The following is a 24,676-nucleotide window of genomic DNA, read 5'->3' as shown; positions in this document are numbered from 1 at the left end:
CATATACGCGACCGCATGGCTAGCTTTTACCGTTTTTTCTTTCTTTTTTACAATAAAAGCCTAATTTCCAAGTTTGTTTGTAGCCAAATCTAAATGAACCAACCTATTTTGTGAACCAAAATGTCTGACAGTTTCCTGTCATTTAAGTTTCCTTAACATTTAAGTTTAAGCTAAATGTAACCAACATGAACTCATGAGCTGTTAATGTATTATTATGTCATGACTTTACTTAGAGGGGGACTTCACCATGAACTCATCCTTACTCATCAACTCCTGTTTAAACTGTGGATGTTGACAGAACCCTTTTCTATTATTTTTTAGTGTAAACGCACTAGACGGACGTGCATAAGGAGATCATGAGTAGTTAAGAATTGGTTAATGATGATGTGCCCCTCCAAGTAAAGTCATGGTATAATTATACATTAAGATATCATGAGTTCATGATGGTTAAATCAAGCATAAACTAATGTGGTAATTAATACATTAATTAACAAACAATCATACTAACAAGCAATTAAGGAAGCTGTTATGAAACTCATGTGACTCATGTTGAAGTTAAAGTTAGTTCATGATTAGCACATGCATTAAATCATCATTAGTCCATAATAAGTTTACACACATCATTATTTATATACTGTTATTGTAAAGTGTTACCGATATATATTATATCACTATTAATATATTACTGTAATTTAACCAACGCTGCAGAGAAGTAGCCCTCACACGCTTTTCATTTGACAGCACCCGATGACGTCATGCTCTGTTTTGCTCCGCACACCGGAAGCGCTGCCGTGACATCACGAGGAAACTCGGTTGGCGTTCAAAAATCAAAACATCCTGCAACGTCTTCATCGTTTTCATATCCATATTCATATTCATCATTATCATCGAGTGTTTGCAGTCATCAAACAGCTTGTTTCCGCCGTCAGAGCATTTCTGGTAAGTGCAGCGACAGTGTTGCAGAATTCACACACACACACACAACATCACACACAAACTCACAACATGTACTGTACTAGTTTATATAACGACCACACGCTGCTGTCAGCTAAATACATCATACTGAATCTTTGTTGTCGTTACTTTCTGCGAATGTTACTTTAATTCACCGGAGGAATAAACGCAAGCCAGTGTTTACATCGAAACATGATCAAATCTTAAAATGTGAAAGTAAAAGTGAAAAGGCCTGATGTCAATTAAAAACGCGGTTCTTTTAAGACAATTAATTGTATAAATTGTAATTTATGATTAACATCATTATTAACATTTCTTTGTGAGACTGTCACGACTTTGGTTTTGAGGTAAAGTTGTATTTTTTAATCACACATTCGTTAATTTTTTAACAGTGACACGTTTCCTAAATCGTTTACCACGCTACGTTGAATATTCTGTCTGAATTCGCATGTAAGTAAGACTTCAAAACAACATTAGCAGAATTTAACTACCTGTGTGCAAGGTTGTACTTTAATAGACATATTATTACAGATAGAGGTAAAGTTGGTTTTATATTTGCTCATTCGTTCATTTAGAAGTCTCTATATTGTTTACCATGTTACTTTGAATATTCGATGGGAATTAGCATGCAAGTGTGACTTCAAAACAACATTAACACTATCTAATTGACTGTGAACAATGTTGTACTTTAATATTCAATATTTAATATTCAATTCAATTCACCTTTATTTGTATAGCGCTTATACAATGTAGATTGTGTCAAAGCAGCTTCACATAAAGGGTCATAGTAAATAGGATATAGTAATATCCTAATAATAATAGTGATTGGCTGCTTGTATGATTTCCCTATTTAGAATTTGCAAAGAATACTTTTCTGAAATAATGTTATTAAGGAGAATGTCTGAATATCCAGATATAAAACTAACTTTACCTCTATTTATTACAGGGTGTTCCTGGGGTCTTAAGAAGTATTAAAAATGGATTAACCATTTCAGAGAAATTTAAGGCCCTTAAAAAGTATTAAAAAGTCTTAAATGCTATTTTACATAGTCGTGAATTTTGTATAATTTTGGATTATACAATTTCTGGTTGTATGATGAAGTTTGCCTAAGTTTAATCTTCCAATTATGCGATGCTGTGTGTGTTTTTTATTATTATTATTTATTTAATTTTTTATTGAACGCATCACTGCATTGAAGAGAAAATACAGACAAAAGTTAGGAAGGAGAGAGAGAAAAATATCTATACAATGCCTCAATCATTAAGAAAAATATCATAAGCTTTAAGAAACGTATTATTCTTATTATTCTTAATAAATTTAAGAGATTCAACAATGGCTGAAATTTCAGCATGGACTATATTAAGTCTTGGTATTGTCTTTTTTTGTAAAAAAGTATTTACAATATAACACAAAAACGATAAGATCGAGAGCATGATCGCTACCAGAAAGATACTGAAAAATATCTTTTCTAGACATTTTTAAGCTGTGCAGTTTATGAAATCGATAAAATCCTGCTAGATTTGACATCACCTTGCTTTGTTTACTGTAGCAACTGAGACAACATGTTATTCCAGCTTTTCTTTAGACGCCTTTCTGTTAACTTTCTGTTAACTTTCTGTTAGTTGTCACCAATTTTACTGGTTAAAACCTGAAGTGGCAATGAGGTCTTAAAATATATGGAAAGTGTCTTAAAAAAGATCTTAAAAGGTATTGAATTTCACTCTCTGGTTCTGTAAATACCCTGTATTAAGGAGAAAGTCAGAATGTGCGAATATAAAACCAACTTTACCTCAGTGACTTTGTTTACTGTACATGACAGTTTGTCTTCCAGTTTTCTTGGTGGTGTTATATTGAGGTAAATCTGATTTAATATTCACACATTCAGACTCTCTCCTTAATATAGTTTCAGAAAAATATTCTTTGCAAATTTGGAAATCATATTAGCAGCTAATGACAATCAAAGTACAACATTTTTCACCGTCAAATAAATAGTGCTGCTATTGTTTGGAAGTCATAATTACGTGTGATTTCAGGCCAAATATTCAAAGTACCATGGTACACAACGTAGGGAGCATATCACAAGTTGTCATTGAATGAATGTGCGAATATAAAACCAACTTTGCCTTAGTGTTATGAATGCTTGCTGTATTTAGTTTGTACATCATCATCAGTTTTATGTGTTTTCTAATTTCTCTCCATTCTTTTATTTAGCACTGGTGTGGAATTGCAAACAAAAATGTGAGCAGGTTCACTTTCTGTTTGCATTATTGTGTCAAGATGGCTGATGATTTGGTCTCCTGCACGGCTGGAGGGGCCGTCCGTTCTGGTCAGCCCTGTGCCAAGCAGAAATATCACAGCAATGCCCACTCACAGGGCCTGTTAGATGGGCTGCTGATGCTGCGACAAGGGGGGATTCTGTTTGACGTGGTGCTCTTGGTGGAAGGAAAACCCATCCAGGCTCACCGAATTCTCCTGGCGGCATCGTGTGACTATTTTAGGTATGCATGACAGTCCTTAAATATTAGGAATGCTGAGACTTTTGAATGTTTTTTAAAGCATATTATGTTTAACTGGCTTCATTTATGTACATGTATTAAGATTATATATATGACTCGGTGGCACAGTGGGTAGCACTGTCGCCTTACAGCAAGACGATCGCTGGTTCGAGTCCCAGCTGGGTCAGTTGACATTTCTGTGTAGAGTTTGCATGTTCTCCAGTGTTGGCATGGGTTTCCTCCGGATGCTCCGGTTTCCCCCACTGTCCAAAGACATGCACTATAGGTGAATTGAATAAACTAAATTCTCTGTAGTGTATGTGTGTATGTCCTGGTCCTCCAGATTGGGAGTCGAGCGTTGGGCTAACAACTCACCTCATAAAAACTAGATGTTATGAAACACCAACATGGTGCGGCTAAATATTAACTTTGATATAAATGGCCATGGGAGTAAGTAAATATATAAAAAGGTATATGTCCACTTGTCAGTGAATATAGCCAGTAATTTGTAATGATAAACAGAACAGTTTTATTAAAGATTAAAATAAGAGTTTGGTCACCTGACATATTTAGGAATAAAAAAATAGTAGATTTAAATTTAAACTAGTTATTGCAAAATACAATTATGAACTACAGAATTACTAAATTGTATATATTTTTATGTTTCTCCTGATTTTTCCTGTTTATTATAATTGTATTTAATATTTTCCCCTAACATTAATTTAGCAGTACTAATTTTTGGACTATGATCTTAAGTTTTTTGTTAGATTAGTTCCAGTTTTGGCTGACTAATGTAATGTATATTCACAAATATATTATTGTAAAGGATCCTATAGAAAAGAAAATATTAAAAAAGAGATCTGTAGGAGGTGGGATTTTTAATTCTTATAAGCAGTAAACACAGTAATTATTATGTAAAACATTTTTTTCAATTTCAGACATTCATTTTTTCTTGTTTAACATATTTTAAAATATACTATAATTTTGTCATGGCAAAGCTGAACTATTAGCATGTGGTCCTTATTCAGAATCTATTATTTTATGATTTGCATGATGTGCTGCTTCATACTTTGTTTTTGATAAATTAATTTAATTCAAATCAAAATAAATTTAATAGTAACATTATAAATGTCTGTAGTGTCTCCTGTGATCAGTTTAATGTGCTAATGCTGATCACTCTATACATTCATTTAATTTTGGAATAAATTGATAATTAATTTTAGTGCTGGGCAAAGATTAATTGTGATTAATCACATCCAAAATAAAAGTTTGTTTTGACATAACATATGTGTGTATTTTATTTATTATTTATATGTGATGCACACTCATACATAGAAACAAAACTGTACAAAACTATTATAATACATAGAGATTTAAATGTGTATATATAATTTGCATCATATACATACCATACCTGACAAAAGTCTTGTTGTCGATCCCAGTTGTAAGAGCAATAAATAATAACAAATAATAAGTGGCAGAAGGTCGATTTCTCTGCTGAATCATCTGTTGAGCTGCATCCCAATCATCACAAATACTGTAGTAGACCTACTGGAACCTGCATGGACCCAAGATTCTCACAGAAATCAGTCAAGTTTGGTGAAGGAAAAATCATGGTTTGGGGTTACAATTAGTATGGAGTCGTGCGAGTGATCAGCAGAGTGGATGGCAACATCAACAGCCTGAGGTATCAAGACATTTGTGCTGCCCATTACATTACAAACCACAGGAGAGGGCAAATTCTTCAGCAGGATAGCGCTCCTTCTTATACTTCAGCCTCCATATCAAAGTTCCTGAAAGCAAACAAGGTCAAGGTGCTCCAGGATTGGCCAGCCCAGTCACCAGACATGAACATCATTGAGCATTAATGAAGGAGGAGGCATTGAAGATGAATCCAAAGAGTCTTGATGAACTCTGGGAGTCCTGCAAGAACGCTTTCTTTTGCATTCCAGATGACTTTATTAATAAGTGATTTGAGTCATTGCAGAGATGTATGGATGCAGTCCTAACATTAATTGTTGTTTATTTTTGCCAAGCACTAATAATTTACAGTTAATATTAATAGTCTAAGTATTATTATTATCATTAAGATATATCAGCAAAAAACTACCAAGTTAATGAAATGAATCTTTTTTTTTTTACTTGAATTTTACTTGACCGATTGTCTCGTCTGCATGTTCAGGGGCATGTTTGCAGGTGGTTTGCGGGAGATGCAGCAGACTGAGATCCCTGTTCATGGAGTCTCGTACACGGCCATGATGAAGCTGCTGGACTTCATCTACACCTCGGAGCTGGAGCTGGACCTGGACACGGTGCAGGAGGTGCTGTGTGCCGCCACGCTGCTGCAGGTCCAGGACGTGATCGGCTTCTGCTGCGACTTCCTTTTCTCCTGGCTGGATGATGACAACATTTTGGAGGTGGAGAAGCTGGCTGACATCTACGGGCTCCATCAGCTGGGGGAAAAGATTCGCTCATATCTGCTGAAGAACATCCAGACGTTCTCACGCACGCCAGTGTATCGGAAACTGCCTGCAGAAAAGGTACTGAGTGTGCTTTCTAGTAATGAGCTGGAAGTGGACTCGGAGAACGAGGTGTATGAAGCCGCTCTGCACTACCATTACACTCCCGAACAGGTGGAGAAGGACCAGGTTTGCTTACAGGTGAGAAACACTGGAATGGTCTGGATGTGCTTAGAGATACACTACCTAACTGATTTGAAATATCTGGTTTGTAATCATTTTTAAACATGCTGAAAATGATAAATATGTATATTTTGTGTTTAAAATTTTTTTATAAGAAGCTTGACAATAATATATTTGTGCATATACACTCGCTGGCCACTTTATTAGGTACACCTGTTCAACTGCTTGTTAACGCAAATTTCTAAACAGCCAATCACATGATTGAGAATGGTCTGAAAAAGAGAAAATATCCAGTGAGCGGCAGTTCTGTGGGTGCAAATGCCTTGTTGATGCCAGAAGTCAGAGGAGAATGGCCAGACTGGTTCCAGCTGACAGAAAGGCAACAGTAACTCAAATAAGCACTCGTTACAACCGAGGTCTGCAGAAGAGCATCTCTGAACGCACAACATGTCCAACCTTGAGGGAGATGGGCTACAGCAGCAGAAGATCACACCGGGTGCCACTCCTGTCAGCTAAGAACAGGAAACTGAGGCTACAATTCACACAGGATCACCAAAACTGGACAATAGAAGATTGGAGAAACGTTGCCTGGTCTGATGAGTCTTGATTTATGCTGATGGTAGGATTGTAGGGTCAGAATTTGGCTTCAACAACATGAAAGCATGGATCCATCCTGCATTGTATCCACGGTTCAGACTGGTGGTGGTGGTGTAATGGTGTGGGGATATTTTCTTGGCACATTTTTGGCCCATTAGTACCAATTGAGCATCGTTTCAACGCCACAGCCCACCTGAGTATTGTTGCTGACCATGTCCATCCCTTTATGACCACAGTTTCTCCATCTTCTGATGGCTACTTCCAGCAGGATAACGCACCATGTCATAAAGCCAAAATCATCTCAGACTGGTTTCTTGAACATGACAATGAGTTCACGTTACTCAAATGGCCTCCACAGTCAGCAGAACTCAATCCAATAGAGCACCTTTGGGATGTGGTGGAACAGGGGATTCACATTATGGATGTGCAGCCGACAAATCTGCAGCAACTGTGTGATGCTATCATGTCAATATGGAGCAAAATCCCTGAGAAATATTTCCAGTAGCTTGTTGAATCTATGCCACGAAGGATTAAGGCAGTTCTGAAGGCAAAAGTGGGTCCAACCCGGTACCAGTAAGGTGTACCTAATAAAGTGGCCAGTGATTGTACATAAAATTAGTTAGTAGCAAAGCCAAAAACTAGAACTAATCTAATAATAATAAAAAAGAAAGCTCAAAAAATTTGTACTACCAAATGAATATATTGAAAGTGAAAATATATTTAAAAAATATGTAATTTAGTTGAAATGTTGTAGTTTGTAGTTCTTTTTTCTTTATATTCTTAAAGATGTTATGTGACCAAACTCTTGTTTTTATAGATAGAAATGTTTAATAAAACAGCGTTGTTAAAATGCACCACAAATATTGGCTAAATTCACTGAGAAATGGATAAAAAAAAAATACATTTTTAAAGGGGGATGTACTAGTTTTTGCTTAATTAAGAATTAATCAGGATTACGTATAGATCAGGGGTGGGCAAACTCGGTCCTGGAGGGCCGGTGTCCTGCACAGTTTTGCTCCAACACCATTTAAACACACCTGAACATGCTAATCAGTGTCTTCAGATCACTAGAAATCTATAAGCAGGTGTGTTTGATTAGAGTTAGAGCTAAACTGCAGGACACCGGCCCTCCAGGACTGAGTTTGCCAAGCCCTGGTATAGATTAAACTTTCTAATGAAAAGTATAAAGCATGCTCATAATAAAAGATGTATCCAAGTATTACTTATTATTATCATCAAGATGAGTATTTAAAAAGGACTGCAAAACCAATTAATGAATAATTTTACTGAAAAACTGCCACAAAATTTTAATGCTTTCTGATTTGAGAAGTTTTAAATGTTTGAATGAATGGGGTTGTTCTCCAGGACCCGCTACGGATGTTGGAGGCGGTGCGCTTCTGTCTGATGGAGAAGCATGTGTTGCAGCGTTTGCACAGTCGGTTAAAGCAGTGCCCACTGCGGGACTCGGTGGCTGCTGCCCTGCGTTACCACAGTCAGGAGCTTTGGCAGCCGGTGATGCAAACCCCGCTCACTCAGCCCCGCTGCAGCTCCCAGTGCATTGTGGGATTCGGTGGCATGTATGCGTCGAGTGCGCTGGTGGACAACGAAGAGCGCTTTCAGGTCTTTCACCCGTCCTGGAGCGAGTGGCGGAGCCTGGCGGCAGAGCGCGCTCCTCGCATGTCCAACATGGGCATCGCTGTGCTCAATGACTTTGTGTATTTAATCGGCGGAGACAAAAACACCAGCGGCTTCCGGGCTGAAGCTCGATGCTGGAGGTGAGTCAAGATCAACGTTCACTCATTCATTTTAATAACTCATTTCTAATAACGGATTTCTTTTATTTTGCCATGATGACAGCACATCATGTTTGACTAGATATTTGTCAAGATTTTGTTAAAGCTTTCATTCTAGCCGAAATAAAACCAATAAGACTTTCTCCAGAAGAAAAAAGATTATAGGAAATACTGTGAAAAACTCCTGAATCTGTTCAGGAAATTGAATTATAAAAAATTGACTGGAGGGCGAATAATTTTGACTTTAACTGTATTCACAATAGCTATATTTCAATTTAAAGGTGCAAATTATGCGCAGAACTGAAATAATAAATAAAACATTTGCAAATAAAGCAAAATACACATTGTAAACTTCAATTTGTCATTGACTTTTTAATCATATCATTTCAATCATGATATTATTGACCAGTATTAGTTTTGTCATGATCGCTCTCTCATGAAGGTACGATCCCCGCCAAAACAGCTGGTGTACAGTGGAGTCTCTCCGGCAGCAGCACGCGGATCATTGCGTCTGTGTGGTCGATAAATACATCTACGCCATTGGAGGACGAGACTACACCAATGAGCTGGACTGTGTGGAGCGGTACAACCCACAGACCAACACATGGGAGTTCATGGCGACGCTCAAACGAGAGGTCAGGCTTTCTGAAGGAAAATGCACTGTTGCTGGTTATGATGGTTATCAGTAGAAATGCCAACCTTAGATAATAGATAATAACAGATTATTATTTTTATTACAAAGTTATTACAAATTATTAATTGCTGATTGTGACATTTTTGCATTTGCATCTCGTTTACAACAAATGTAATTCCTCATTTCTGTAAAGTAAATTGACCCTTCGCTAAGCCACACCTGAAAACCGCCACACACCAATCGTGGCTTAGCAAGCGTAACTACGCACAGGAGGTCTGTCAAGCTTTCGAGCGAGGGAAACAAGCCAAAGCGTTGTGCATATGGATTGTGCAAATCTGATACTCAGTATCCTAAAAGTTTGGACGGGGTGGTGGAATTTTTTTCCCTTTCCAAAACCTAAAACCCAAGGAGAGAAATGTCAGCGTGGATAATAATAATAATAATTCCTTACATTTATATATGTGCTTTTCTGAGCACTTCTCATCCACCACCAGTGTGCAGCATCCACCTGGATGACGTGACAGCAGCCATTTTGCACCAAACCGCACACCAAACACCAGCTGATATAAATGTATATGTGTATGTATATATGTATATGTATATATATATATATATATATATATGTGTATGTGTGTGTGTGTGTGTGTGTGTATATATGTTTATGTATATATGTGTGTGTGTATGTATATGTATATATGTGTGTGTGTGTATATATATATATATATATATATATATATATATATATATATATATATATATATATATATATATATATATATATATATATATATATATAAATAAAGTTGATTCAACTTAAAATTTTAAGGCAACCAGCTTCAGGATATTTTTAAGTTTACTTAGCTTAAATCAAGTCAAGTACAGTATTTGGGTTGAAAGTTGAGTCAATTCAAAAAAGGTTACTATACAATTTTTGAGTTGAGTCAACTAGCAGTCCAATGTTACACAAAGTGACCACTGCAGATGTGTAAGTGAGTTATGTGACTTATTTCTCACAATGTTTATGTTTTTATTATACTTTTGGTCATATAAATCAAGCATTGTTGATCAGACTTATTAAAAATAATAATAACAATAAGTCGAGCAAGTTGAAATTACCATCCCTGTGAAATTTTATTTATTTTTTCAAAGAATTTCCAAGTGATGTTTAACAAAGAGAATTTTCAACACATTTTTAGACACAACAAAAAAAAATACATTTTATAAATAAATCTAATAAAATAATTAGTAGCTTATTTCTAATAATTAATTTCTGTCATTTTTGCCATGATGACAGTACATAATATTTGACTAGATATTTTTCAAGACATTAGTATTCAGCTTAAATTGACACTTAAAAGCTTAACTAGGTTAATTAAGTTAGCTAGGAAAAGTTAGGTTAATTAGTAATGTCATTGAATAACAGTGGCTTGTTGACTAGCCAATCAAAAAAGGGGCAAATAATATTGTCCTCTATAATTGTATTAGAAAAAATTAAAAAACACTTTTATTCCAGCCACACTTTATCCAGATTTTATCCAGAAAAAATATATATAATAGAAAATACTGTGAAAATGTCTTTACTCTATTAAACGCATTTATTATATTCGATAAAAGAATACTAATTTACCAGTATGGCTCATAATTTTGCTATTTAACTGTTTGTTGACGCTCTGCATGGCTGTGTCTGCAGGTCTATGCTCATGCTGGCGCAGTGATTGATGGGAAGATCTACATATCCTGTGGCCGGCGGGGAATGGCGTATCTGAAGGAGACGTACTGTTATGACCCTGGCAGTAATCACTGGAGTGTGTGTGCCGAGGGTCCAGTGGAGCGAGCCTGGCATGGCATGGCATCCCTCAATGGACGGGCTTACGTCATGGGCGGAAGCAACGATAGCTGCGGATACAGAAGAGACGTACTGAAGGTACTCCACCTGCTGTTAAACATATGCCAATTTTCCATAATTCAGTATATCGTGATAATTGATATTGGCCTGTCTCAGTAATCAATATATCGACTTATCTTGCAATACGTGGAGATGACCTCAATCATTTTTGCCATTGCAATATATATTTACAAATTCACAAATACCTTTAAAGCCATTTTACATTGACGTTTACGTTCTACCTCAGTGTTTTTAATTGGATAATTACCTAATAGGACATTTAATAGTATATATAATAGGACATTTACCTTTTTCACATCATATTATAGAATCTAAATAACCTTAAGAATGATAAGTATTGTAAAGTGTTTATGGCTATTTGCATTATATAATAATCAGTGATAAAAAAATTATCTCAAAATGGCAACTATATCGCTTATCGCAACAATTTCTGTGACAATACAACAAAAATTCCTTATCGTGACAGGCCTATGTATCGTTAGCATTTCAAAATACTGTGCAAATTCATTACAAATTTTAGAGTTGTTTTTAATAATATTTGCAGTGGTGTTCATAACAGTGCCACATGCTTGAAGTCTTGAGCTTTATTGCAGTTTAATACCAATACCACTGTCGAAGTTCAGTTGAATTGAATACAGATCAGTGTAATGCAAACGTCACTGCTGAAGGACGATCCACCGGAGATAGCACCAGCACAAAGAGCCACCTAGGTGTTACAACATAGAGACTGTGTCTAAACCTATGTATATGAAACACTCCCAAAGCCTTTAAGAGATCATAATCAAATTACTGTTCAGCTAATAAAAAATATAGATAAACAAAAGATAAAACTCGGATTAAAGTTATGCCGAGTTCAGACTCTGCGACGGGTTTAGAGAAATCGCCGACAAATGCCTGAAATCACAGGAAAATCGGTGCTTGTTCATGCCAATAACAATCACACAGTATGAACTATAAAAGACGCGATCTGAGAGAATCACTATAAATCGCCGACATCCGTGAGATATCCGTGTTATCTTAGCAATACGCACAACCAGGTCGAAAAATAGAAAAAGTTTAAGAGAAATGGCTCCCTTCAAAGCCAGGTGAGCAAAATAAATACATTTTCTACCCCACTAAAGGCTTCTTTCTCATTATGTACTTAATAAAAAGATATATATTACGTGATCTCGCGTTGTTTCCATGTCTTCTCACATGTGTTTGGTTGCGAAACGTAGTTTGGACAAAGTTGTCGGCGATTCTTCCTATTTTAAAGTCATGCAGTGTGAACCACCCTGTCGCCGATACATCTCGCAGTGTAAACAAAGCACCGACGGAACGCTAGCCCAGATAGTGATGCAGTGTGAAAACATCCGACTACTTTGAAAATCATGCAGTGTGAGCTCGGCATTAGATGTACTCTGTTTAACAGAAACCTGAACGAAACCAGATGATAATATGACCTTTAAATGGATATCATTATAAACATGAGACTCATCTTAAAGGTAAAGGTGGAGGCGTTGCAACAATATATAGTGATGTATTCACTTTCACTTAGCGATCTGGTTTTCAATACAGTTCATTTGACATAGTAGTGCTGTATATAACAGTGTACAATGTAAACAATACATCTCAGTCTAAATATATATCGGCTAATGTATATATGCACGCACAAGACCACACAAGACTGTACAAAACAATTTGCAGATGTGAAATAAATTTGGCTACAGATAAATTTCCTATAAAATATCATTTAATGATTGCCGTTGGTTGGTTAGCATGCTTATTTATAATCAAATGAATGTTCATCAATTATAAAATATAGATAAGCAAAAGATAAAACTCGGATTAAAGTTAGATGTGCTCTGTTTAACAGAAAACCTGCATTAAACAAGATGATATCATGACCTTAAATGAATCTACACCTAATGAATATCATTATAAACATGAGAGTCGTTTTAAAGGTAAAGGTGGAGGCGTTGCTACAATATATAGTAATATCTTCACTGTCACTCAGCGATCTGGTTTGAAATACAATTCATATGACATATATGACAGTACACAATGTAATAAGGGTGTCACGATTTCGATTTTTAATCGAAATCGATCGAAATTCATGCTTAATTTCGATTATCGAATCAAAAAATGGAATCGTCGATGCTGCCCCGCCCCTATGTCACGTCAGCAGCAGCTTGACTTGCCAAGCGGAAAAAAACTCACGCATGCGCGTCAACCTAACAGCTACAACAGCCACGAGACAGCATGGCAACTGCAGACGCAGGAGACCCATCGAAAGAAATTGAACCCCCTCCTCTTTCACTGAAGTCGCCGGTGTGGAAGTATTTTGGATTTCCAGTGAGTTATGTTGACAACGTTCGTGTTGTCGACAGAAAAAACACAGTTTGCAAGCTCTGCAATGTGCATATACCACATTATTCCACTGGCAGCACGACTAACATGGTTGGGCATCTCCGCAGGCACCTCAAAAACATAGATGTATCTGTTAAACCGACAAGTGTAACACAAACTACTCTCCCGTCTTCATTTGGAATAAAACTTCCAAGCAACTCAACACGTGCAAAGGCAATTACAAGCGCGATAGGAGTATTTATAGCCGCGGACATGCGACCTTATTCAGTGATAGAAAACTCCGGTTTTCAGCATTTAATTAACGTGCTAGAACCGCGCTACGAAATGCCATGTAGAACGCATCTCACAGCTACGGTGATGCCCACCATGTACAATAATGTGAAGCAGAACGTTATTAAAGGTCTTAGCAGTGCACATTTAGTGTACATTCAGTGAACAAAGGTCAGATGTTATTATATTGCATATATGTCTTAAAATGGCATAGCTTGTGCTTTAAAAAATTTTTTTGTTAAAAATCGAGAATCGAATCGTGACTTTAGAATCGAAAATGTAATCGAATCGAGGATTTGGAGAATCGTGACACCCCTACAATGTAAACAATAATCTCAATCTTAATTAATATTGTCTATTGTTTATATGCCTCCTGGTAAACACAAAACTCACAGAATTGCTGATTTCTTATCTGAAATAGACTTAGCTACAAATAAATATATCACATAATGATTAACGGTGATTGGTTAGCATTCTCCCTTTTAAGATGTCCATATGCAGTTGTAGACAGCAAAGCAGCACACTAGGTTTGCTCTATTGACTGCAGTGTTTAAGTAGAAGTATCTTTCTATATGTCAAGGTGGCGTGTTATAACCCAACAGCAGATGTGTGGTCAGTGGTTAGTCCGCTACCAGCAGGACATGGAGAGCCCGGTATGGCCGTCCTCAATGGTCGCATCTACATTCTGGGTGGACGTTCGCACGATAAAGGAAGTCGAATGAAGTATGTCCACGTTTATCATGCGGACGAGGACCGATGGGAGAGCGGCACGGCTTTGGAGGACCGCGTATCTGGCCTTTCAGCCTGTGTGCTGCTTTTGCCTCGAGCAGCAATGGCTCAGGCTCACAGCTGGGAGCAAAGAGCCAAAGCATCATGGGAAGAGGTGGACTGGGATGACTCGGACAACTCCAGCGAAGACTAATGGCATTAGCGCAACTCAGGTAGCGCAAAGTGAGGGAATTACAGGCTTTATGACCTTGGAGAGCGTTTGAAATTCCACTGATCTTGAACGGGTCATGTTTTGGGGGTGTTTTAGTCCGGTTATTTTGTATTGAAAAACAGTAGCTGTGTTTCCATTCAAAGATGCGAATTACGTTTGGAATATTGCATAAAATGTTGGCGAATAAAGTAGCGTTTCCATCCAATGAGTCAAAAAGGAGAAGCCTCACAGCAAGAAGGTCGCTGGTTCAAGCCTCCGCTGGGTCAGTTGGCATTTCTGTGTGGAGTTTGCATGTTCTCCCCCTGCTCACGTGGGTTTCCTCCGGGCGCTCCGGTTTCCCCCACAGTCTAAAGGTATGCTGTAGGTTAATTGGGTATGCTTAATTGTCCATAGTGTATGTGTGTATGTCCTGGTCCTCCAGGTTGTGTGGTTGAGCGTTGAACTAGCAACCCCCCTCATAAAAACTAGATGTTACGAAACACCAAAATTGTGCGGCTAAATATCAGCTTCGATATAAATGGCCCTGGGAGTAAGTAAGTAAGTAATCGCTCTTTTTTTAACATACAATCTATGAAATATTGGCAAGCATATCAATAAATCTGATTAAAAACATTGTGAATGTGGCTTACGCCTGTGTCTGGAGTAAAGTGATGGCATGCTGCTTTTCAGTGTAGCGGATATTTTCTAATTACAACATGCCGAGCCTTACTCCCATTTGATTGGATGACAATCGTCAACTCTCATGGACTGCAGGCTTTAAATTAGATGAAGTGCTCAGGAACCATAAAAAACCAGGGCTGGCATGCAATGGACACAGGGTCTGCAGGGGTTAAAACAAAATCACATGACTTTTTTGATGCGCATGCTGGAATTTATTCAGTAAATGTGCTTCCGTTGTAGCTTCCGTCAAATTTTTATCTTATTGGATAAGTTGTTTATTCTACTCAGTTGTGCGCATACATTTCTTATGTGCATTCTCAAAAGGCACACACATCTAGGCGATCCCATTAAGCAATTTTTTATGCGATACTCCAAAATGCGCACACAAATAGGTGGATGAGAACATAGCTATCGTGTGTCTTCGTGCATGTGCAGTGGTGGCCGAGGTTATTACAAAGCTAGACTGGTTTTGTGGTCACATATCAGTTTTCACACTTAGTTCTTGCTATTAAAAGTGCTGTATGTAAGATTTTGATTCTTTTAAGGCATAAAAATACCATAATATATTTGCAGACAGTTAAGAAACATGCTAAGTGAACATTCTTGTTTATCTGAAAAACAAGTCAGATATTCTGCTTTGTGCTGGAATGCTGTCTTTGTTTTGGTTATTTTAACCCATCCACTGCCAGTTTAGGCAATTATATTTAACCAGCCTTTTTAGTATGGAGAATATTCCTTCCATCATGTGCCGTTGCTTTTATATAGAACATGATTTAAATCAGCCTCTAGGCTCGATCGTTAGACTTGGTCCTTTTGCTCCTCAATCTGGCAACCTGCGCTTGTGTTTGTTTCGATCCAGGAGTGCAATACCTAATTCAACCACTGGGTGTCAAACTTACATACTGCACCTTTAATTGTATTATAAGTGTTGTAATAATTGTTGCCACCAGGGGCGTAGCGGACATTTTAAAAGTGGGGGGGACAGCTATATGAGATCATACGTTCATATAATTATTAATCACCTGCTTTTAAATAGTCTGTCTCTAAAAGTGAGGGGGACGGATCCCCCCCGTCACCCCCCGGTTGCTACGCCCCTGGTTTCCACCACTGTAGCTAAAGGTTAGTTGGAAATGTTTGGGTTTAGATTATCTCCAATTATCTCTTTTTCCTGTTTGTGGGTTAATTGTACTGACTCTTTTTTTGTTTTGTTTCGTTTTGTCTTTACATCCAAATCTTCGTTCAGACTTATGGGAGACGGGGATGCAAACACTGTTCATGCACTTTACAAATGCGGGCGATTTGATTTTGTTGACAGTGCCTTTATTTTACAGATGTGTTTTGGTAAGTCCAATGCCTTTTTTTATTAAGAGATTTGAATTTAGTGCAATAACGTTTTTCAGAAAGACAGAAGTGTTGAACAGGATTCAGTGTTCAGTGGTTGGCAACCTTCAGAGTGAAAATGGAGCCGAGGAAATTTATTAGGGGTGGCTCATTGGTTAGCACTGTCACCTCACAGCAAGAAAGTCGCTGGTTCGAGTCCCTGCAGGGCCAGTTGGCATTTCTGTGTGGAGTCTGCATGTTTTGTGTTGTGTTGGTGTGGGTTTCCTCCTGGTTCTCCGCTTTCCCCACAGTCCAAAAACATTCACTATAAGTGAATTGAATAAATTAAATTGGCCGTAGTGTATGAGTGTGTGTGTGAATAAGTGTGTATGGATGTTTCCCAGCACAGGGTTGCAGCTGGAAGGGCATACGCTGTGTTAAACATATGCTGGATAAGTTGGTGGTTCATTCTGCTGTGGCGACCCTTAATAAATAAAGGGACTAAGCTGAAGGAAAAATGAATGAATGAATATGTATATACAGTAAATATTGTTCATATTTTAGATGTTTAAGTTAGAGTCTGATATGAACACTCCAGTTGAGCTGCAAAATATAATAACTGCAAAAATAATAACTGAACCATAGTCGTTTTCAAGCATCCAAATACAACTTTAAATGTAGTTTATTTTCATACATTTCACATTTTTCAGAACAATAAAAAAATCATTTATTAATTTTTCATGATTTCCAGATTGTCTATTGGTTCCAAACTATTATACGTTTCTTTTTTTCTACTATAGAAGATATTTTGATGAGAGCTGAAAACCTGTAACCATTGACTTCCATTGAAGAAAAAATAATAATCGTACATTTACCATGTTTTACAGAATATCATGCAGTATAAGTCGTGTCTTCTCAGGCATATTTACAACAAGGATGGCATTTTAAAATCTATTTAAGGACAGTTTCACATTTTGGCCACAGAATACTTAATAATTGTCATTTTCAGTCTTTATATTTGTCTTCCAGACATTAAATGAGTCTTGATTTCATATCTCGTATGCTCGATTTGTTTTACAGATGTTATTTGAATAAATAAAGTAGGCACTTTACTGGCATTTAATAGCTTTTATGTCACTTGCATATTTTTATTATTACACAAAGGAAATTTCATTTGTTTTGGACAACAGGATGAAACATCTCATCTTTGCCCCCATATAATTATTAAAAGATGGGAAACAGATTGGGAAAGTGATTATTGCCAATATAAATGTATTCAAATAGCACTTAATTAAAATTCCACTTAATGTCAGAAAGGTTGCCGACTGCTGCACTGAATGCTGAATTACTGATATTACTGAGATTATATATAAATATTATGTTGTATTGCTCCAAACAGAAATTTACTAAAAATGGCAAAATCTATGCGAGTTAGTTGAGCTCTTTTAACACATCTGATGACTTTTGCTATGTAAAAAGTTCTGTTTTCTTCAAAACTGAATGTCATGCACTTAAATAAGCACTTCTTCCTTTGTTTTTAGCTTAAATTATTTTCTGCCTTCATTGTATGAAACGTATTGCCTCTTTAAGTTGGATCTTTTTGACCCTGTTGAATGTTAAAATCAGAAAATGTAATCATTAATTTTCTTATTTTTTAATAAAAGGATATGCAGAATAGAACATTTTTGTATTGGATACTCATTGTATTTGACTCAGAGTTGTATAAATATACATTCTACCTTCATGGTTTTGCACTGTATAAAGTGATTAGTTAATTTACTTTATTAATTTTTTTAAGTGAGTAAACCCATTGCCTTATCTCCTTAATTTTTGCCCCGCTTTTGGAACAAATGAATTTGACACTTTACCCTTGAATGCTTCAACACTTTGGTGCACACATTTACGTTTTTTCTGATTTTAAAGAAGACAGATGTTAGATTGTAGCTGAAGTAAAAATAAATGTTTCAAAAGTTGAATAAAAATTAAACAATCAATGCATATTCCTAATGTATTACATAAAATATGTATTTTGCAGAACCCAATTTGATTTGCAGAAAATCAAACCCAAATATCTGAACAGATTATATTCTAAATTTGAAGTTATCTCAAAAAAATGAGCTGTCTGTAAAATTTAGTTTGGCCGCAGTACCAAACATGACCACCAGGTTTCATTGCTGATCATAAAAGGGTGCCCCCTATGTTTTCAGACATATGAACCGTATTTTTCACATTTTATACAATATTTTTAAAGTAGGCATAAACATTTAAACTAATACAGGAAGTTTGATGGCATTCGATTTAAATTTGGCCTCTTAAAAAAAACTCTAAACAATTTCTTTTTTATTTACATGTGGATTGCTGTAGCAAAGTAATACTTTACCACTCTGATGAGTATCCAAAGTGACCCCGAGAAGCTTTTAGAGCACTGTTTCAAAGGTTTTTACAGCAACAACATTTACGCTCACCCCCTTTCAGCATCTCATTCCAGCATCTTAATTCTCTCTCTTTCTCTCTCTCTCTCTCTCTCTCTGACAGGGATTATCGTGTATATCCAGCACATTAAAATCAAGTTTGTGTTACATGCATACATACGCTTTTTTCATATTTTTGACAATATTTTAAAGCAGATATAAAAATCTAAATTAGTATGGTAATTTTATAGTATTTGATTTGAATTTAGCCTTTACAAAACGTCTTAATACAGTAAAACTACTGACATGTGGATTGCTGTAGCAAAGTAATGCTTTACAACTCTGAGTTTTTTTGTTGCAAATTAATAAATAACTGTCCCTCGTTAATGTCCATCAAAAATCAGTCGCAATATATGAAAACCAGAAATGTTAAGCTTTCAAATGATATATAATTCGCCATGATTACTTTGTTTAGACTAAAATATTATGGTTTAAAAATGTAACCGTAAATAAACCCACAATTTTAATCTATTACCCATCCTACATAACCAAAACCAGTGATTAAATATGTATTCAGAAATATTATGCTGCGTTCACGCCAGATGCAGATGAAGCGCCAAACGCGAGTGATTTAAATGTTAAGTCAATGCAAAGACGTGAATAGACATCCTGCGGCACTATTTACATGAATAGACTATTTGCAGGAATAAGGCAGCGCAAATGACGCGATTCGCTTAAATGAAGCAGCACGAACTTAGCGTTTGACTCTGGGTATCCAATTCTGGGAATGGCTCCAGTTGGAAAATCTAAACCTTAGCGGACATTCGCATTGCATTAACCAATCAGGAGCTTGCTCTCGGATGGGTGTGATTATAACGCAGCACCTGTTGTTGGTGTTCTGAGGGGGAAATCCTCTTGCTGGACAACAGCTCATCAAACTGGGCTTGGCTCAGTCAGAAGCACCACTGAAAGCTTCCATCATCCAGGTATAGCTTCTGGAGGAGTTGATGAACTCACAGAGCTGCTGCACCTCTGAAAGAATATAGTGGATTCACACATGGCGCCGAACGAATCTATGCTGTTTGAATCCACGTCTATTGTGAACTGAATTTGACGCACGAATGAAGTGCCCTACTGAAAAAACAGCTTAAACCAGCCTAGACTGGTTGGCTGGTTTTAGCTGGTTGACCAGCCTGGTTTTAGAGGGGTTTTGGCCATTTCCAAGCTGGTTTCCAGCCATTTCCAGTCTGGTCTTAGCTCGTCAGGTTGGAAAATGACCAGCTAAAACCAGCTTCACCAGCCAAAACCATCTATGTCCAGCTTAAACCAGGCTGGTCAAGCTGGTTTTAGCTGGATTTAGCTGGTCATTTTCCAGCCTGGCCAGCTAAGACCAGGCTGAAAATGGCTGGAAACCTGCCTGGAAATGGCCAAAACCCCTCTAAAACTAGGCTGGTCAACCAGCTAAAACCAGCCAACCAGTCTAGGCTGGTTTAAGCTGGATTTTTCAGCAGGGTGAGTAAACTCAAAATGTTTCTATTTAAGCGCAAATAGCGCGATTTTATTTGTGCACACCACGTCTGGTGTGAACACAGCATTAGACCTTTCCAACGATATATAGTTTGTCATGGTATAGTTTGATTAGGGTTTAATTGCAAAAAAGGGATGTAAGCTTAAGCATCCTGGTGGCAGGACAGTGACAGTTAAAAGCGACACGTTGATTTTACTTTAAAAAAAAATTTAAGTAAACCCATTGGAACTTGTAACTGTTAAGTTGGCTTAACTTAATTTTTTACTTTTTAAATTCCATTTGCTTCATAATTTTAAGGCAACAATTTACTCACTCTTTTAAATTATTCAATTCAAGTGTATTTGTATCGCGCTTTTTACAATAATTATTGTTTGAAAGCAAAAAGGTGCACATTATTGAAATACAATCAAATCAAGGTAAAGGCTCGTACACACCGGGACGCTTTTCGTTTGTGTTTATGGTCAGCATTTTTCAAGACGTTTTTCCGGATTCAAACCTAAGCGATTTTCACTGGCGTCGAGCAGAAGAGTATGCAAAATCACTCCTTGACGTTAGATGGCGCTACACAACTTTAAGCTTCAGACATCCGCTTGTAACGCAGAGGAAGACAAAGTTGACACGCTTGTTGTTAAAGATGGTTCAAGTAGCAGCTCTAGCGATGAAGAAATGATTATTGTTCACCAGTGCAACAAGCAGCTCCACGTTCATATCGCCTCTGGGCATCTTCTTCAATGTGCGCTCGCATTGACAGTTTTGCGCTTGAGCGCGTCCAAGTGCTGTTTACTGTAACTTCAGCAATCTGATTGGTGGAGAAGGTTTTGACGTGGCGTTTTTTTTAAACATGACGCTTTTGCGCCTGCCGTTTTGCGCGTTGATGTGCACGATCACATTGACGCCCTTTATTTAGTCACGAGGCGTTAAACGTAGACGGAAAATGCGAGCAAAAAACGTCTCGGTGTGCACGGGCCTTAAAGTTACAGGCAAATATAAGTTACTATATACGACCAACTAATCACTTTTTACAGCGAGTGCTTACAGACTGTAAATAATTGTGTTTCTTCTTATATTTTGGAATCGCTTTTAACTGGATAGTTAGAAGGTTGCATTGTCGCAAGTTCACGAATGCTCATGTTGACAATATAAAAGCACATCAGAATTTACTGTGGTCATTTGAGTGGCTTTCGCACAGAAACATCGCAGTGTTTAAAGAAGCTGAGAAGAGGAAGGAAATTAAGAGTGAAAGCTCTCTATAAATGCTGTTTGGTAAATGTGACGATTGATCCAGAGGTTTATCTTCTTTCCTTCTGCATTAACACGTGCTTGTCTTTTTAAAGTGACCCAGAGGAGCTTTTAGAGTATCGTTTCAAGGGTTTTTACAGCAACGACATTTACGCTCACTTTATTTTTGCCATAAAATCCCTTTCAGCGTCTCGTTCCAGCATCTTAATTCTCTCCGTTTCTCCCTGACAATACTCTCAAAGGGATTATCATGTATATCCAGCACATTAAAATCAAGTTACAGAAATCAAACAACAGCTTCTTTAGTCTATATCAACGTATCAGTCAGATAAATTAAAGATACAGTGTGTTGATTTTTAAAAGTCAACATGATGTATAAATGTAGCGGTGATAAAAAAAAAAATAGTACATTTGGATGGTTTATGACAAAATTAAAAATGTGTGTACACTTACTGGCCACTTTATTAGGTACACCTTACTAGTACCGGGTTGGACCCCCTTTTGCATTCAGAACTGCCTTAATCCTTCGTGGCATAGTTTCAACAAGGTACTGGAAATATTCCTCAGAGATTTTGCTTCATATTGACGTGAGAGCGTCACGCAGTTGCTGCAGATTTGTCAGCTGCACATCCCCCACACCATTACACCACCACCACCACCAGCCTGAACCGTTGATACACATGGATCCATGCTTTCATGTTGTTGACGCCAAATTCTGACCCGACCATCTGAATATCGATGTCAAGGTTGGACGTGTTGTGCGTTCAGAGATGCTTTTCTGCAGACCTCGGTTGTAACGAGTGGTTGAGTTACTGTTGCCTGTCTATCAGCTAGAACCAGTCTGGCCATTCTCCTCTGATTTCTGGCATCAACAAGGCATTTGCGCCCACAGAACTGCCGCTCACTGGATATTTCCTCTTTTTCAGACCATTCTCTGTAAACCCTAGAGATGGTTGTGCATAAAAAATCCCAGTAGATCAGCAGTTTCTGAAATACTCAGACCAGCCCGTCTGGCACCAACAACCATGCCACGTTCAAAGTCACTTAAATTCCCTTTCTTCCCCATTCTGAAGCTCGCTTTGAACTGCAGCAGATCGTCTTGACCATGTCTACATGCCTAAATGCATTGAGTTGCTGCCATGTGATTGGCTGATTAGAAATTTGTGTTAACGAGCAGTTGGACAGGTGTACCTAATAAATTGGCCCGCGAGTGTATATTCATAACATAGGTGAAATGGGGCAGCAGTTTTAAATGTACCTCTGACAAATGAAAATGAAACGGTTGATCCGTTGCTTATTTTTAATAATGTTGCTTTCTTTAATGCTTTTTTGGGGGTGATGAAATGTGTTTAACCTGAGATATGTGGGTCAAACACACTCTAAAATAATTCTGGGTTGTTTTAGCCCAATGTTGGGTTAAAATGACGTCAAATATATCCATCGTTTTGGGATTAAAAAGTGTCATCTTGTTTTAAAAATGAACCCAAATTTTGATTTATTAATATTTGCATTTTTAAAAAAAATGCTGGGTTGTTGTATCCCAATGTTGGGTTATTAGAATGTCCTATGTTTGTTTTTGTTTGTTTGTTTGTTTTTTGTTCAATGTTTGTGTGCGTATGCGTGTGTGTGTGTCACCATGTATACAGAGTTGTGTTTGTGTTTATACATTTGTGTATGTGTGTATGAACACGAGTGTCAATGTCTAGTCTGAGTCTACAGAGCTTCAAGTCTTTGCGAATATGACGCCACAAGCTTGGCACACCTGTCTGTGGGAATTTTTGCCCATTCCTCTTTGCAGTACCTCTCAAGCTCCATCAGGTTGGATGGGAAGCGACGGTGTACAGCCATTTTCAGATCTCTCCAGAGATGTTCAATAGGATTTAGGTCTGGGCTCTGGCTGGGCCACTCAAGGACATTCACTGAGTTGTTGTGAAGCAACATGTGTGTACAGATTTCTATTTATAAATTTGTGTATGCGTGTGTCAGTACCAAATTGCTGCTAAGCTTGTCTAAAAGACACTAAAGAGGCCTGTAATGAATTGAGCTTGGCTAATTCTCCAAACACACACACACAGGAATACTCCTCCTTCCCCCTTTACAGCAGTCATTAGTGCCTGACATCCATGACTGCGGCCATTAGCGTCCGTCTGCTTTTCGCAGTGGTAAAAAGAGCTCCGACTTCCCCCCTATTTTCACGCCTCTTACGGTTCTTTCATGGGCCATATGAGCTGCTTTGTTATGTAAGGCATCACTTTTAGTGTCCTGAGGATTGCAGCATCAAATAATGTGTGTGTAGACAGACAGAGAAGGGTGGGGCTCCAATTAGGGGCAACAAAAGGCAGAAAAAAGTGAAAGAAAAACACAAAAAGGCAGTGAAAGTACTATTGCAAAAGTAGTTTACATAATAATTAGTGCTTGATTAATTGCATCCAAACTAAAAGTTTGTTTTGACAGTATATGTGTGTGTGTGTTAAATATATTTATTATGTATATGTGATACACAACATAAAATATAGAAACTAAATATTTAATTTGATTTAATATAAATAATTTATAATGATATTTTAACTTCCAGATAGAAACGAAATGTTTTATTTAATTTAATGTAAATAATTTATAATAATATTTTAACTTCCAGATTTAAGAATTTTGAGATATTTAGAGCAGAAACTAAATGTTTTATTTAATTTAATATAAATAATTTATAATAATATTTTAACTTCCAGATTTAAGAATTTTGAGATATTTAGAGCAGAAACTAAATGTTTTATTTGATTTAATAAAGATCATTTATAATAATATTTTAACTTCCAGATTTAAGAATTTCGAGATATTTAGAGCAGAAACTAAATGTTTTATTTGATTTAATAAAAATCATTTATAATAATATTTTAACTTCCAGATTTAAGAATTTTGAGATATTTAGAGTAGAAACTA

General features: G+C 37.1%; 1 protein-coding gene across 1 annotated transcript; it reads left to right on the top strand.

Annotated features, from left to right (window-relative positions):
• Positions 1-785: 785 nt before the first annotated feature.
• On the top strand, positions 786-18,241 carry klhl22 (kelch-like family member 22). Its single transcript, XM_056464609.1, has 7 exons — positions 786-939; positions 3,167-3,453; positions 5,633-6,110; positions 8,055-8,464; positions 8,925-9,117; positions 10,807-11,040; positions 14,222-18,241. Exons 2-7 carry the CDS (start codon positions 3,233-3,235, stop codon positions 14,561-14,563), a joined length of 1,878 nt encoding a protein of 625 aa, XP_056320584.1. The 5' UTR covers positions 786-939; positions 3,167-3,232; the 3' UTR covers positions 14,564-18,241.
• Positions 18,242-24,676: the final 6,435 nt, after the last annotated feature.

The sequence above is a fragment of the Danio aesculapii genome, chromosome 8 (assembly GCF_903798145.1).
Source record: "Danio aesculapii chromosome 8, fDanAes4.1, whole genome shotgun sequence".
NCBI lineage: Eukaryota > Metazoa > Chordata > Actinopteri > Cypriniformes > Danionidae > Danio > Danio aesculapii.
This window is presented reverse-complemented; position numbering and strand designations above follow the sequence as displayed.